This window comes from Arvicanthis niloticus, chromosome 10 (genome assembly GCF_011762505.2).
Source record: "Arvicanthis niloticus isolate mArvNil1 chromosome 10, mArvNil1.pat.X, whole genome shotgun sequence".
Classification (NCBI taxonomy): domain Eukaryota; kingdom Metazoa; phylum Chordata; class Mammalia; order Rodentia; family Muridae; genus Arvicanthis; species Arvicanthis niloticus.
The window spans coordinates 64,088,134-64,102,689 of record NC_047667.1 but is presented as its reverse complement, the minus strand read 5'-3'; the positions used below and the strand labels follow the sequence as shown (position 1 = coordinate 64,102,689).

General features: G+C 44.7%; 1 protein-coding gene across 9 annotated transcripts in view; it reads left to right on the top strand.

Moving 5' to 3' along the window:
* Positions 1-14,556, top strand: part of Rps6kc1 (ribosomal protein S6 kinase C1) — a 149,408-nt gene that overhangs the window by 71,314 nt on the left and 63,538 nt on the right. For 6 of the 9 annotated variants that reach the window (XM_076941605.1, XM_034513362.2, XM_076941610.1 and 3 more), the window contains 2 exons: positions 2,931-3,046; positions 13,392-13,484. In XM_076941605.1, the coding sequence (XP_076797720.1) occupies positions 2,931-3,046; positions 13,392-13,484 (209 nt within the window). Of the gene's footprint in view, positions 1-2,702; positions 2,793-2,930; positions 3,047-13,391; positions 13,485-14,556 lie in introns of those variants that run through there. The other 3 variants (XM_076941606.1, XM_076941607.1, XM_076941611.1) reach the window with 2 other exon arrangements.

Here is a 14,556-nt window from a genome sequence, read left to right as displayed (position 1 = left end):
TGGAGCATACCTCACCTCCAAATTGGAACAGACCTGGCTTAGGTGTCAAGTTTAAAATTACCTCTGTAACTGAGAAAACATTTCCCATCCTGGGCTCTTATTTTCAGTTACAAAAGAGAAGAAATACATTTTTTTTTATAAGTAGAGTGCAATTCGATGAAGGGGTGCCCAGTGGTCATGACTTTTGCATACTTTAGTATTCCCATTTTAGTATTCCCATACTCTAGCATACAGAGAACATGTATTCTGTAAAACATCGGAGTTGGTGTCCAGAGAAATGCAGTTTCTAATTTTTCCTTTTAGATTTAACTCAGTTTTTATGTGCATATGTGAGTGTCAGCTATGCTCAGTGGTTTATGCTGTCAGAGTCTGAGTAGACACAATGCTGTCTATGGGCTGGGGAGCCCAGGAAAACAGCAGTCTAATAAATCAGGTGGCTTGGGACAAGAAAGATCAGGGATGTTACCGGAAGGTCCTTGTTGAGTTGCTGAGAATGCATCCTAGGCTGGAGGATCTGGAGTTTGGAAACTCCCTCTGCTTAGGTAGGATGGAGCTGTGCAAGAAAGCCCCATTCTGCTCTCAATCCCCAACACCCTATGCAGGGTGGCTCTTTCCCACCTCAGCTCCCTGCTCCACATGGCAGCCATCACTAGAAACACTTTCACAGACATCCAGAAATGTAGGTGTTTAAAAAGTCAACCCAGTCAGTTTGACAGGATTAACCATCAATCTTGAATAGTGGGAGTCTTTCTCCTTGGAATGCCAAAGCCTAGTGACAATGCCTGCTCAGCTAAGTGATCATTTTCACTCACTTAAAACCTGTTTGAAACACTTTGTGAACAATATGAGTTGGAGCTATTCTGGAGATCTGTAGCTTTATCTTTGTGTTCTAGTCCAGGACATGGGCATTGACTGACAACTCTCTCAAGGGCTGGTCTTCATCCATGGCTGCTGTTTGTCAGTCACCATGGCCTCTGAAGGGGCCGAGTGGAGGCATCACATCATCTGTATATGGAAGGTACATTCTGAAGCCTTCCCAGTGTTTCTCTTACGCTTGTAGTTTCCATGGAAGTGGCCCACCATCAGCAGCAGGAGTTCATTTCAGTGCTGGCTTATAGTCCTCGTTTCTCTGTTACTATGGAGACTGCCTAGAAATTGGCAGAAAAGCCAAAAGTTTAAAAAGCAGTGATTTGGTGACAAACTGTGATTGGGACTGTATGTGGCTGTGGCCATGTATTCCGTAACTCAGCACGGATCTCAAGTGAGCGCGTGGGACAGGCTTACTACTTAGAGCTGAGTTTGAAGCTTAACAAATGCTAAGTGGAGGTGTAAGTTAGAACTTGCTGAATATTACCTGGAATGTGGTGGATACCACAGCCCAAAACAGTGAGCCCAGCCCAGGCCTGGGTGTGCAGAACTGGAGAACAGCACTGTTTGTGTGTGACATCATCTCACAACCATGAGGCAGTTATTTATGTGGTTTCCTTTTTTGATTTTGGGGTGTGTGTGTGTGTGTGCGCTTCCTCATGGGCCATTGGCCACCAGTCCACAAAGATCAGTGGGGGTGGTGGTGGCAGGGTTTAATTGGCTGTGAGTGCCAACTGATTAAGTTCTGGGATCAGCTTCATCGAGACAAGTCAACATTATTGTTCCAGGAATAGGGTATATAAGGGCTTTTAGGACACAGTACAGTATCTAATTATCATGTGACCCGGAAGCCATAGTGGGTGCTGAGTTGAGTCTCTGTATAAGGTCATTCTTCTGATAAGGCCAGGCACCTGTGTTCAGGGACACTCTCCAGACAGGCAGAGACAGGGAGGCCCAGCTGAGAACGGGAGTCCTCCATTTTGCACCAAACTCAGAGCCATCTGGTCATGGGGTACTGCAACCTTACTAGCAGGGTTCTCCAACGTGTGTGTGTGTGTGTGTGTGTGTGTGTGTGTAGGGACATTGTGAAACAGGGGGAAGAAAGGTTGACCCAGGGGACCAGGAAGTCTGCTATGAGGTAATATCGTCTATATATGTCAGTGAGGCTGCATCTATGAAATCTATAGGAGTATGGTCAGCTAAGGTCACAAGAACTACACAGTGACAGCACCAGGTGACATCCTAGTGTAGATGAGGGAAGTCCCTACCACTAGATGAATGACTGCCGAGAGAGGGAGAATCTTCCCCAGAGAATCTTCCAAGCTGTAGTTATCCAGTCCCAAATAACACACACACACACACACACACACACACACACACACACACGACACAGTAACACATGGTCTTTTATCCATCTGAATGAAATGGTGCGTCTTAGTCACACACAACATCCCATTCTGAAGAGGCAAGAAGCCGATGCTTGCTAAGCTTTTGAGTCTTGAGAATTTGGATGCTGTTCTTAGGAGGCAGAGACCCAGGTTTATTAACAGACTTATGTAATTTATACTGTCAGGATTTTAGGTATGTTCCTTCTTTCCTGTGTAAGATGAGTGACAACCGGTTGCCAACAAAGCATACACAACTCACTTAGTGTGATTTTAATTCAGAATTACTAAGTGGTTTTGTTCTTGGGTTGGATTGGATGTTTGTGCTGTCTGCATTTGTCAGTCCCAGGGCACTGCTTCCTAATAAACATTATGTCTGACCCTAGTTTTTCAGTTGGAATACTGACTGAACCAGGACCTGGCTCCCACCCTCAGGACTTTCTACAGTTTTATATATACTTGACACTCCTTAACATGCTGAGCTGCAGTGCACATTCAGAGAGCAGCCTGTCAGCTTTGGGCAGACTAAACACCTGTGGGGTAAGGTTGAAGCCATTTCCCATCACCCTCTTCCTCACAGTTACAGATGTGAATTGGGTGAAGAGGAATTACTTGCTCGATGGGGTTAAAATGCCTGTTTCCCTCTCACAAGGCCAGACTTCTGTTTTGTTCTCTCAGGAGAGTCAAGTCCCACGCGCCGGGAGGCTGTGAAGAGAAGGACAGCGGAGTACCTCATGCGTGCAGAGAGCATCTGTAGCCTCCGGGCAACGCCTCAGCTCGACACAGGACCACAGGTATGCTGGGAGCCGCCTCTGTCCGAAACCTTTTTGTTTTGTTTTTGTTCTGTCTTTCAGTTTTATTTATAATTAGAATGTTGGAGAATTTTGGTCTTTGGAATTTTTCTGTAATTTTCTTAAGTTATTGTCAGAAAGGAAGGCACAGAGAAGAGTACAAGAGACCCTCCCATTGCCTTCCTCACACCTTCTATATGCCTTTGTCTCTGCCCTGGGCAGATAAGGACAGAATTTAAGGAAGGAACGCTGATCCTGGATCCTGGTGGTCACAGTGGGGTGGGGCACAGAGGCGGAAGCAGCTCGTGCTTGCTCTTATCTCTGTGGAGAAGAAGCAGAGGCCGAGTGGGTGTTCTGTGAGTTCTATCTTTTTTCCTCTGTTTATTCTGTTCTGCATCTGATAGCTTGCTGTGGTGCTGCCCACATAGGATGGGTCTTCCTTCTTCAGTTCAACCTCTCCGGAAACATCCTCACAGACATGTCCAGAGGTGTCTCTTAGGTGATTCCAAGTCAGGTTGACAATGTAGATCAAACCAACATGCTTCCTGTAATCCTAACCTCACTACCTGCAAGATGCTCTCAAGCTTCTGAGCCACAGTTCTGTGCACCCCGAGCTTCTGAGCCACAGTTCTGTGCACCCCGAGCTTCTGAGCCACAGTTCTGTGCACCCCGAGCTTCTGAGCCACAGTTCTTGTGCACCCTGGGCTTCTGAGTCACACTTCTTGTGCACCCCGGGCTTCTGAGTCACACTTCTTGTGCACCCCAGGCTTCTGAGTCACACTTCTTGTGCACCCTGAGCTTCTGAGCCACAGTTCTTGTGCACCCTGGGCTTTTGAGCCACAGTTCTTGTGCATACCTGTGTAGCCTAATCTGCCGATTGAAGCTGTTGTAGAGTGAGTCCTGCAAGGGTTTTCTGGTGGCTGCCTGCAGCTGCTGAGGCACAGTGCTGTGCTGGTGTTTTAGGTTATCTGGGACTACCCCAGCCCTGTCTACATGGCATGAGGCTTTAGAAACATTATTGTTTTTATAGCTTTAATGTCAGGTCTGTCTGGATTTGTCCAGTTTCTGGAAGTAGCTTTTCTGTTTTAAATTCTTACTAAGGTTTTTTTTTTTTAATGGGAGAACATGTTTAGTTTACTTTATTAATTGATCCAAGAGGCAGTGTCTTAGTTAGGTTTTACTGCTGCGAACAGACACCATGACTAAGGCAAGTCTTAAAAGGACAACATTTAGTTGAGGCTGGCTTACAGGTTCAGAGGTTCAGTCCATAATCATCAAGGTGGGAAGGAGCATGGCAGTACCCAGGCAGGCATGGTGCAGGAGGAGCTGAGAGTTCTACATCTTGTTCTGAAGGCAAACAGGAGAAGACTGGCTTCCAGGCATCTAGGAGGAGGATCTTAAAGCCCATGTCCACAGTGACACACTTCCTTCAACAAGGCCACACCTACTCCATCAAGGCTATACTTCTAAATAGTGCCACTCCCTGGGCCAAGCATATTCAAACCACCACATTCCACTCCTTGGCCCCCACAGGATTGATCAAACATAAGAGTCTATGAGAGCCATACCTAATCATAGCATAATGCAAAATACATTTAGTCCAAGTTCAAACGTCTCCCAATGTTAAAAATCCAAAGCTCAAAGTCCTTTCTGAGAGTCATTCAATCACGGATCTGTAATCCCCTATAAAGTCAAAATCAAAAAGCAGATCATATACCTTTAACATCACAGGATATACATTACCATTCTAAAATGTCATAGTGAGAAAATACTGGAACAAACAAACAAAAACCAGCTGGACAAACTCCAAACTCTGCATCTTCATGGCTGATGTCCAAGTGGTCTTCAGATCTCCCACTCCTTTCATCTTTGCTGACTTCAGCACAATGCCCTTTGCCTGGTTTTCCTCCCTGTGAGCAGCTTTCCTCGGCAGATATCCCACAGCTCTGGCATTTTCATCATCATGGGCTCTCCAAGGCAACTTCAGCTTCACAGCTGCTTGTTTCAGTGTCTAGGAGCCACATGATCTTATGGGCTCCTCTGAAGAGCTTGAAGGGTCACTCCTCCAGCTCTGGTTGATGCCACTGCACTGCTGCTGCTGTTCTTGGTGGTCATCCCATGGTGCTGGCCTCTCCAGTAGCCTGAGTTCTGCTGCAACTAGGCTTCACCAATAGCCTCTCATAGGCTCTCTTCATGGTGCCAAGCCTCAACTCCTTTGCATGACCCCTTCAGTCCTGGGGTGTCAACTGCAACTGAGGCTAGATCTTCACCAGTGTCCTTCCTTGGCCTCTCACAGTGCCAAGCTTCAGCTGTTCTTCATGACCCCTTCATGCCTTCAAAACTAGTACCACCTGGGTGACTCTTAGATATTACCAAGTACAGCTGCAGCACGAGGTACAACCTTGGCTATCTCTGGAACACGGCTTCTTTGTGCTCTCAGAAAATACTTCCCAGAAGGTTTCACTTCAGTGATGCTGGTCTCTTCTTAATCACCACTAACGTCTTAGCTCCGGTTAACCAGCAGCACTTGTCCTAGTAGTCCCCTCTATGTCAGAGCCACGTGGCCAAAGCTGCCGAGTTCTGCTGCTTGCCGGGGCTGGAGCATGGCCCCTTGTTCTAGTACATTATCTCTAGCTTTCTGTTTTCCAACTCCTTCACTGTCTAAGCTTGGCTGTCCTAGAACTTGTTCACTCTGTACATTGACCTTGAACTCAAGAGATCTGCATGGCTCTGTCTCCTTAATGCTGGGGTTAAAGGTGTGTACCAGCAGCACCCCTGGACTTAAGCTTTCTCTGCTTGGAACTTGCTCTGTCTCAGGCTGGCCTTGAACTCAGAGAGCTGCTTGCCACCGTCTCCTGGAATTAAAGGTGTGTACTACCATGTCTGAACTTGCTTTGAGGTCAACACTCCCTTAGGCTATTTATCTCCTTGAACATAGGGTTCAGCTCCTGGTACCCCTTTAATCTTTGAACCGTGTATTTTGTATTTTTTCTTTTTAAACTTCCTATGCTTCATCAAAACACTCTTCCTGAGACTAAACCACAGCACAGAGTCTAAGCTGGGTTGTTTCGACGAGACCTCTTTTGTTAATGCAATTAGCTTAACTGTTTTCACCCTAACCTCAGGTAGACTTTTCAGACAAGGGCAAAAAAGCAGCCACATTCTTCACCAAAATATTGCAAGAATAGTCTCTCTGACACAACTAGAATTCTTCTCCTCCAAAACCTCTATAGCCAGGCTCCCACAGTTCAAATCATGCTTAGCAACAGTCTTTCTTATTCCTACTAGTATAGCCCATTAAACCCCACTTAAAGCATTCCACTGTTTTCCGTAGTCCCCAAATACACATTCCTCCAAACAAAAGCATGGCTAAGCCTATCACAGCAATACCCTAGTCCATTACAAACTTCTGTCTTAGTCAGGGTTTTACTGCTGTGAACGGACACCATGACCCAGGCAACTCTTACAAGGACAACTTTTAATTGGGGCTGGCTTACAGGTTCAGAGGTTCAGTCCATTATCATCAAGGTAGGAGCATGGCAATGGTTAGGCAGGCATGGTGCAGGAGGAGTTGAGAGTTCTTCGCCTTATTCTGAAGGCAAACAGGAGAAGACTGGCTTCCAGGTATCTAGGAGGAGGATCTTAAAGCCCATGTCCACAGTGACACACTTCCTTCAACAAGGCCACACCTACTCCCACAAGGCCGAACCTCCAATAGTGCCACTCCCCGGGCCAAGCATATACAAACTACCATAGGCAGGCAGGCCTGGTATCATATTCTGTCACTTAAGCCATGAAATAGACAAAATTTTTGTTTTAAATTGCATTTTTTTAAGTGAGTGTGTGTGCGCACACACACATGCATATACTGGGAGTAGGGTCTCCCATTGTTAGTCCCAGGGAGTATGTTTCTGGATCTGGACCAGGAGGGTGCTCATGCTCCTCTGCTGGGTGGTCACTATGATTATTCAAATTAAAGAACGCCATTCATAGTTACGGATTGAAGTTTCTGTCCCTTACAGAGCAAGTGTCTTCACTCTCTATTTTGCTTTGGGGACACTAATGAAAGCATCAAATAGCATGAGCTCTTGTGAACAGACATGCTTTACCAAATCCATCGGGTATGGCTGATGTATATTAAGAATGCCCCAGTAGTCATTTTGAATGTTACCTGAGCTGCCTTGTATCCCCGCTATGCATCCCTGATCGGTAATCTACTGGCTTTCCACAGAGTCAATTTCTTTTTGTAAGATTTACTTTATTAGTTCATACTGACTGTAATGTAACATTCTGTACATGGGTATGATATACTTGGAGTCATAGCAAATCAACACAAGGCCTCCTGGGTACTTCCTGATCTGGAGACTACAGCTACTACGTAGATGAGGCAGAATCTCACTTTAAGCACACTTGTCGTGAAAATAAAGCTGGGGTCTAAAGAGGAAGGCTGAGTATATGGGGCTGCTCACTCATGAAATGCCTGTGAAGACTTGATGTATAGCATCCAGCTAGATCCGTGGGAGCCACATAGAGTATGACACAGCACCTCTTCTCCAACCTTCAAGCACGTCTGTGGCTCTGGAACTCAGGAGTCAGGGCCTATAGAGACTGCCCGAGCTGGCACACTGGGATGGGGGATGTTCTCGCTGACTCTGATCTGATGTGTAATTTGTGTTTGTTTCTGGTGAGGGCAGCTGGGGGAGAGAGTAGACGTGGCATTATTCTTCATGGTAAACATTTGCTTTTCATTTGCCGTTTGTGTGTTCTCTGTGAAGCCTGTCTCCTCCACACTGGTCTGCAGTAGGCTTGGTTATTTTCTTGAGATTAGCTTGGTGAGTTCATTGTTTCTCTTTGCTAATAGTCTTTGAATCTGACTTTCAGCCAGCGTGGTAAGGTTTGGTGTGAGTGATTCTGCCCCTTCCTCCTCTCTGTTGCTGTGCAAAGCAGACGTGGCTTCTCTGAAGAATCCTTGTGCAAACATCTCCTTGTAGCTGCTTCAGTAGATAAAGGAATCCTTTGGGGCTTTACCACTGCTGGTCTCCCTCTGCCCCTCTCAACAGTGGCTGCTGCTTCTGTCCAGGCCTTTTCTTTGCTTTATGAACTTTGGAACCTCTTGGGTTGTAAACGTAGAAAACCTGAATTTCCCATTACTTGTAATTATATCCTTTGCAAACAAATGTTGGAAAAGAAACCAGCAGAATACATCCCAGTTTTCCTTCATACATCATACCTGAAAGGCACCAAGAACATTGGAGAGGCAGGCCTCTGATTAAGCAGACTCTGGGCTATAGGGACAGTGGCTTTCATCTATTAATGTATGTATGTATGTATATGTATGTATGTATCCAAATTGCAAAAGACTTAAAATAACATTTTTGTCTAAATAAAATTTTAAATCAAATGTAGAAAAGGCACAGTAAATTATCTAAATGTGGGACATAAAACATGTAAATACCATTCTATCCCACAGTTACTGGGGGTGATTGAACATCACCGTGCAGAATGTTCTGGGTGCCCTGTAGATTTTGAGCACACTGGTAGCACATCTGTTTGCTGATGTTGGCCAACTCGACAAGAATCATTAGAAGATGTTGAAATTCACCGAGAGACGTGGTAATAGGGCACAGGACTCCGTTACAGGAGGTTAAATGTCAGGTGGGCTAGCCACCTAGGGGTGGCTGAGCGTGCTCGAGCAGCCATTTGCCCAGGAAGGAGTTGCAAAGCTAGAACCTGTCAGAGGAGCTAGAGTTCAGGGACTCTGCTAGACATTGAAGTTCTGAGTTTGAGGGTCTTTCTGCATAACCCCAGCCGGCCTCCGGCCTGCCTAGTGCAGAGGTAACCAGTATCTAGCACTGTCCTCACCCAGAGTCAGGTTCTGGAGACCTTTTTTCTCCTTTTGTCTGTTCTGTGTTTTCTCTAACAGGAACAAATGACTCCTGCTCGGGTGTTTTGAGGTGTTCTCACTCCATTCTGAGTGGGGCTGGTGAACCAGCAGCAGCAGCCCCACCAGGGAGCCTGCTGGGAGCACAAATTCTTGGGGCCCACATCAGCCCTCCTGAATACTATTTTCTACTTTGATAAGTCCTCAAGCAATGTGCATATATGCTATAGTTTGAGGAAGGCTGCATCTGTAGGCAGGTGGAGATTGCATACTGAGAACACGGGATAAATCAAATAGACTGTGGGTAGGTCAACTGACGACTCAAAGGAGAAGTCAGGCAGCCTTCACTTAACCTTTTAGAGAACAGATATAGAAACCAGATTTTAACTGTGTGCTACCTGAGGTCACAGGTGCTGGCTGAGGACATTATCGCATGGAGCTGTGTGTCCCCGGCTTAGGCCTTGAGTTGAGCCGTGTTATTTTGCCATCTCTGTTGGGCCATCAGATCTTGTGGGTAGATGAACCTAACCAATCTTTTTTGACATCCTGTGCTACAGTAGCCCTTACATACAAGAGAAACCCTGACTTTTTATATCAAGGGCCTCAGCTATGTTGCCTAGGAAGTCACTTCCTGCTGCTTTGAAACAGTGTGCTGCACTGGTGATGCTTTTTACAAGTAAGTTTATTATTTAACTCATTTTGGGACAGGGTCTCTCATGGAGCCCTGGCTGGCCTTGCTATCATGGCAGTCCTCCTGCATCAGTAGCCCTGAGTGCTAGGATTGCAGGCATGTACCACCCTACCTGGATACACTTATTGGTCAGTCCTATCTGCTGCCACCAGCTTTTCTCATCAGAGACGGCTTAGCTGTCTTGCCTCTCATTGTCCTTCTGTTAGAAAGACAAAATAAGCTGAGATCTGGGGCTGGTGTCTGAAACCTCTTTATGTTATTAAATCCTGAAGATTTAGGTTTCCTTTTGCTGTCTAAAGACAGAAACAGATCTGTGGAGTTATAGATAATTTAAATGCTACTACATATAAGAAATAAGAGATTATTAAGAATAATTTTAGTTTTTGAGTATTTCCTATGCACATAAAATGTATTTGATCAGACACATTCCTCACTTCTCCCAGATCTACTCCCCACAGTCCCTCCCACCCCCTTCTGATTCTGTGTCGTCCTTTTTGACCCACAAGCCCAAGGTGTGTTGTCTATGTATTCATGGTTGTGGACCATGCAGTGGCGTGTGTTAGAACCACCAGGGGCCACACCCTCAAAGCAAACTGACTCTCTCTCTCATAGAAGCCAACAGTATGAGGTTTTAAAAGTGATACCTTTATTTCATAATCTTTGTGTATCCTGTCTGATCTGAAGCTTGCAAAGCACTTTAAAGAAGAAAGAAGTCTTGTGTCTGTTGCCTTTGCTATTCCCATCTGCCCACATCACTGCCGTCCCCAGCAGCACCTACTCAGTGCTTTCTAGCTCCTTTCCCACATGGAGCACCTGCCCTCCCCACTCAGGAGAGGACAGTGCACATGGTTCTTCTTGGCATTCAAGGGCTGTGGAAACTGGACCCAAGTATGGACTTTTGGTTTCCAGTCCTTCACTATGTCCCTCACTGTAGCAGACCATTCACACCTCTTGATGACCTGTCTCATCTTAGGTTTTGAATTGCTGTGGAAAAGGTGGAAGGATTTACATTGCCTCACGGTTTTGTGACTCTGGTCACTTGGCCCTGTTGTTTCTGACCTATGACAGAGCTTAGTTAAAGACCAAGGGCTTGTGGTAGAGTGTAAGAATGGGAGGCAGGTCTCCAGCGACCTACTTTTCTCCACTTAGGCCGACTTCCTAAATGTCATTAACACACAACCCCAAAGTCTTGTAAGCTATGTATGAATCCATAAGTAGAATCATTGATGAGGTCAGAACCCTCAAGACCCAGTCACCTCCCAGGGCCCTCACTTTTGAATCCTGCCGAGCTGGGACGGAGCCATCAACATAAGGGTGTTCGATGCACCCATGGTCTATACCATAGCACTGTTGTGTCTCACCGTGCATGCAGTGGGATAAGCAGAGCAAACTGTCTTTGGAATCTGAGACCAGTGAGCAGTGACTGAGAAATATGAACAGAAGGGGGGTGGGGGGAATGCCGTGTGTTGTGGCACTTGGTATATTAAATATCAAATGTAACAGATAAAATAGTACTTTCTTCTGGTAGCTCTTTTATTATAATAACAATCAGCTTTTCTTTTTTGTTGCCAATACAGCAAGATGTACATGTTTGCATATGTGCATGTGTACATGCATGTGTATGTGCATGTGTGTGTGTGTGTGGCATTTAATAGAAAGACTGCCAGCAGTAGGGCAGGAGCTGAGGTCTGTCTCGGATCCCATTCTCTCTGTGATGGAAGTGATCCATTCTTCTGAGTTTCTCTTTGCATAGGAGGAAAACAGAGATTATTAGAGTAACTTCCTGTGAGTACTACACTCAGTGTGGGGATGGGAAGGTAAAGATGAAGACAATGTAAATCCTGTAGAAGAGACTGTTTTTATGACAGTTCCAGTGGATTCACTGACACCTTGATACACATTCGTATGCATTAAACATCTTCCTTAGTTTTCAGCTTTCAAGGAGGCAGCGATAATTCTGTTTTCTGACATCTACTTTAGTTCCTAATGAAATGCAATATTAAATAACATTTGAGACATATCTAAGAAATCAAATTATATCATTTAAAAATTATTATTATCTAGTACAATTGAGATATTTTATCAAGTTAAAGTATCTTTAAAACAAAAGCCGGGGCTAAGAATGGCTTGGCTGATAAAGTATAAGGATCTTGGATCCCAGCACCCATGTAAAAAGTGAACATAGCATTGTATGCCTATAATGCTAGCACAGGGAGGCAAGGATGATGACCCCAGGATCCATGGAGCTGACCAGCCAATCAGGGAGCTGCAGTTCGGGGAGAGGTCTTTCTTAAACAGTAAGATGGAGAATGATTGAAGAAGCATCCAATGTTGACCTCTTGTCTCTATGTGCATGTACATACATGAGCACATGTAAATATACACATGCACACACACACACACACACACACACACAGCCTTACCCAGATGTAGTACACACCTGTAATTCTAGTATGTGGGAGGTAGAGGCATGAAGATCCTTAGTTCAAGATCAACCTTGGCTACAAAGCAAGTTCGAGGCCAGCCTGGGCTTCAGGAGACTCTGCCTACAAAATTCAAACCTAACCAAACACCTCCCAACTCCAGTATCACCAGTCCAGATGGTCTGGATTTAGCATTTGCCTGGTGCTCCCAGAGATGAGGGAACTATGTGAAGACAATGAGAATTGCTGTCTTTAGACATTTTCTTTCCTAGGTGATAGTTTGCCCATTTCAACTTGTACCCAGTCCCCTCCTTGCTAAGTTCCCCGACCCTACCCTCCACAGTGACCAGGGTGCAGTTCTTATTAAGAGCTCTGTCTAGCCGTGCCAGTCTGAAGTGTCCAGAGAGGGGTCTTTGTGGGTTCCTTACCGTGCTGTCTCCTCTGTATTCTAATCTAGTTTGTTGATAAGGCTGTCTGTCCTGTGTGACAAGGCTTTGTGCCTCCTGTGAGGAGGAACTTCAGAAGGCCTTCTTGGATATAAATCTTCTGGACACGCCCTGAGCGCTGCTCCTCTCAGGACTTAGCTGACTCCAGCTCTAGAGTTTGAAGGCTAAGATTGTTTCCAACTGTGGCGCTCCGGCAGCTTTCTCCATACTCGCTGGTCTTGTTTGTAGTGATAAACTGGTTTCCAAATCACAGATACTCAAATGTTTGAAGAAAAGCTCTTTTTCTCATGAATTACTCTGAACTCTGTTCTAATACTCACTGGCTATAGTGATGGGGCATTTATTTTTCTCACCATTGGTTGGCGCTTTTTCTGGTAAACTTTAATCTGTCAATTCTCTTTAAAAATATGGTATAGATTAAAATATCCAACTGCTTATTTTGTTTTATAAAGAAACACTTAAGGACTGTTATTTCAAGGTTATACCTCTTCTGTTTCAAGTGAATCTGTTAAATAATTTTTTTGTTTGTTTGTTTTCTTCTTAAATTACTTTTGGTGTGTCTTGGGTAAATTCAAGGTTGCCACTGATGCTGGCCTGCTTAGCTGGTTGTTAGAAAGTCTCGTGACAGCCCTAAAAGCATTATCAGCTCATTAATTTTTCTTTTTTAAAAAACTGTTTTCAGTGGTATGACTTATTTACTTGTGCTTTTGTCTTGCTTTTTCTTTTTGATTTTCTTTATTTTGATTTTTTCATTTTACATTACAGACAAACACTAACTTTCTCCTTTTATCTCTCTTCTCTGATTTATGATAAATTTGGTTTCCTTTGGCCTGGCGTTTGCTTCAGTAGGCAGTCTTCCTTCAAGTACCTCCCTGATTGATGTGTAATCTTTGATATCTTCCATTAGCCTCCAGGATCACTAAGTTCAAGGCCCCCTTGGAACCTAAGGAGCCCCGCCGAGGAGCTGAAGGCCTTCAGAGTCCTTGGGGTGATTGACAAGGTAATTCTTCAGTGTCTCTTCAAGAGTTCAGTCATAAATCGACTGCATGCTGACATTCTGTCTTTGAAGCTTTGGATCTTAAGGATATGAAACAAAGGGGGAAATGACTCAAATGCATCTGCACTTTAAAATAACAAAGCAACCGAGGAAAGGCTTTTATCTCAGCAACTCACATAAGGTCATGCAAAATACATCTGTGCCAAGGAGAAGGTGTGTGTTTGTTGCCATTCAGTTGAGTAAGGGGTTTAAATTTTCTAAAGTGTACCACTTAAATTGGTGAATTTGTGGCTGTCCAACATTAACTGATACAGTCACTTTAAAGGTCAGAAAGTAAGTTGGACTTCCTGTTAGCTGTCATTTATGAGCACCTACTGTGTGCCCACACCCCCATAGTAGACATTTATATAAAGTGGTTAATGGAACCCTTCTTGCAATCCCATTATGTTCATCTTAGTGGGAAAGTGATACAAAAACAGAGTAACTTGCCCGGAAGTCACTTGGCCAGTTTGTAGGAGTGCTGAGCACAAATTTGAACTTGGTTGACCCCAAAACTGCTTTCCCAGAGTATTGAGCCCCTTTTATATTCCCTGGCCCCACAAAGCTTAGTGACATGCTAATCATGCCAAATGTTTGTCAATACCGAGCCTGTCAATTTGTATACTTGGGAAATACTAAGTTGCTCTACCATTATAACATCAAAGAAAATGCTGTGTTTAAAGTTGACACAAATGAATCCCGATCTCTTGACCTCTTGACATTGTCCCTAAAACACCTGAGAGTTGTTTATTTTGGTATATCAAATGCCACTCATGTGCTGAAGTGTTCTTGTGAGTTCCTGTTGTACTTGAGCAGTCTGCAGTGCAGCTTGAGAAGCCTGGGCAAGAGCTCACACTCTGAAGCCTTCTAAAAGAACATCAAGTCAGAACTTGGGTGAAGCTCTTGGTGTTTTACTCTTGTAAGCATCATTGTCTCAAACAGGTACGAATGAAGCGTAAAGGACTCTATGCAGCAGGACATTCTGTATGCTGTTCAGAACCTGTAATGCTCCTGTGGCTGCTTCGGTAGCCTTTGC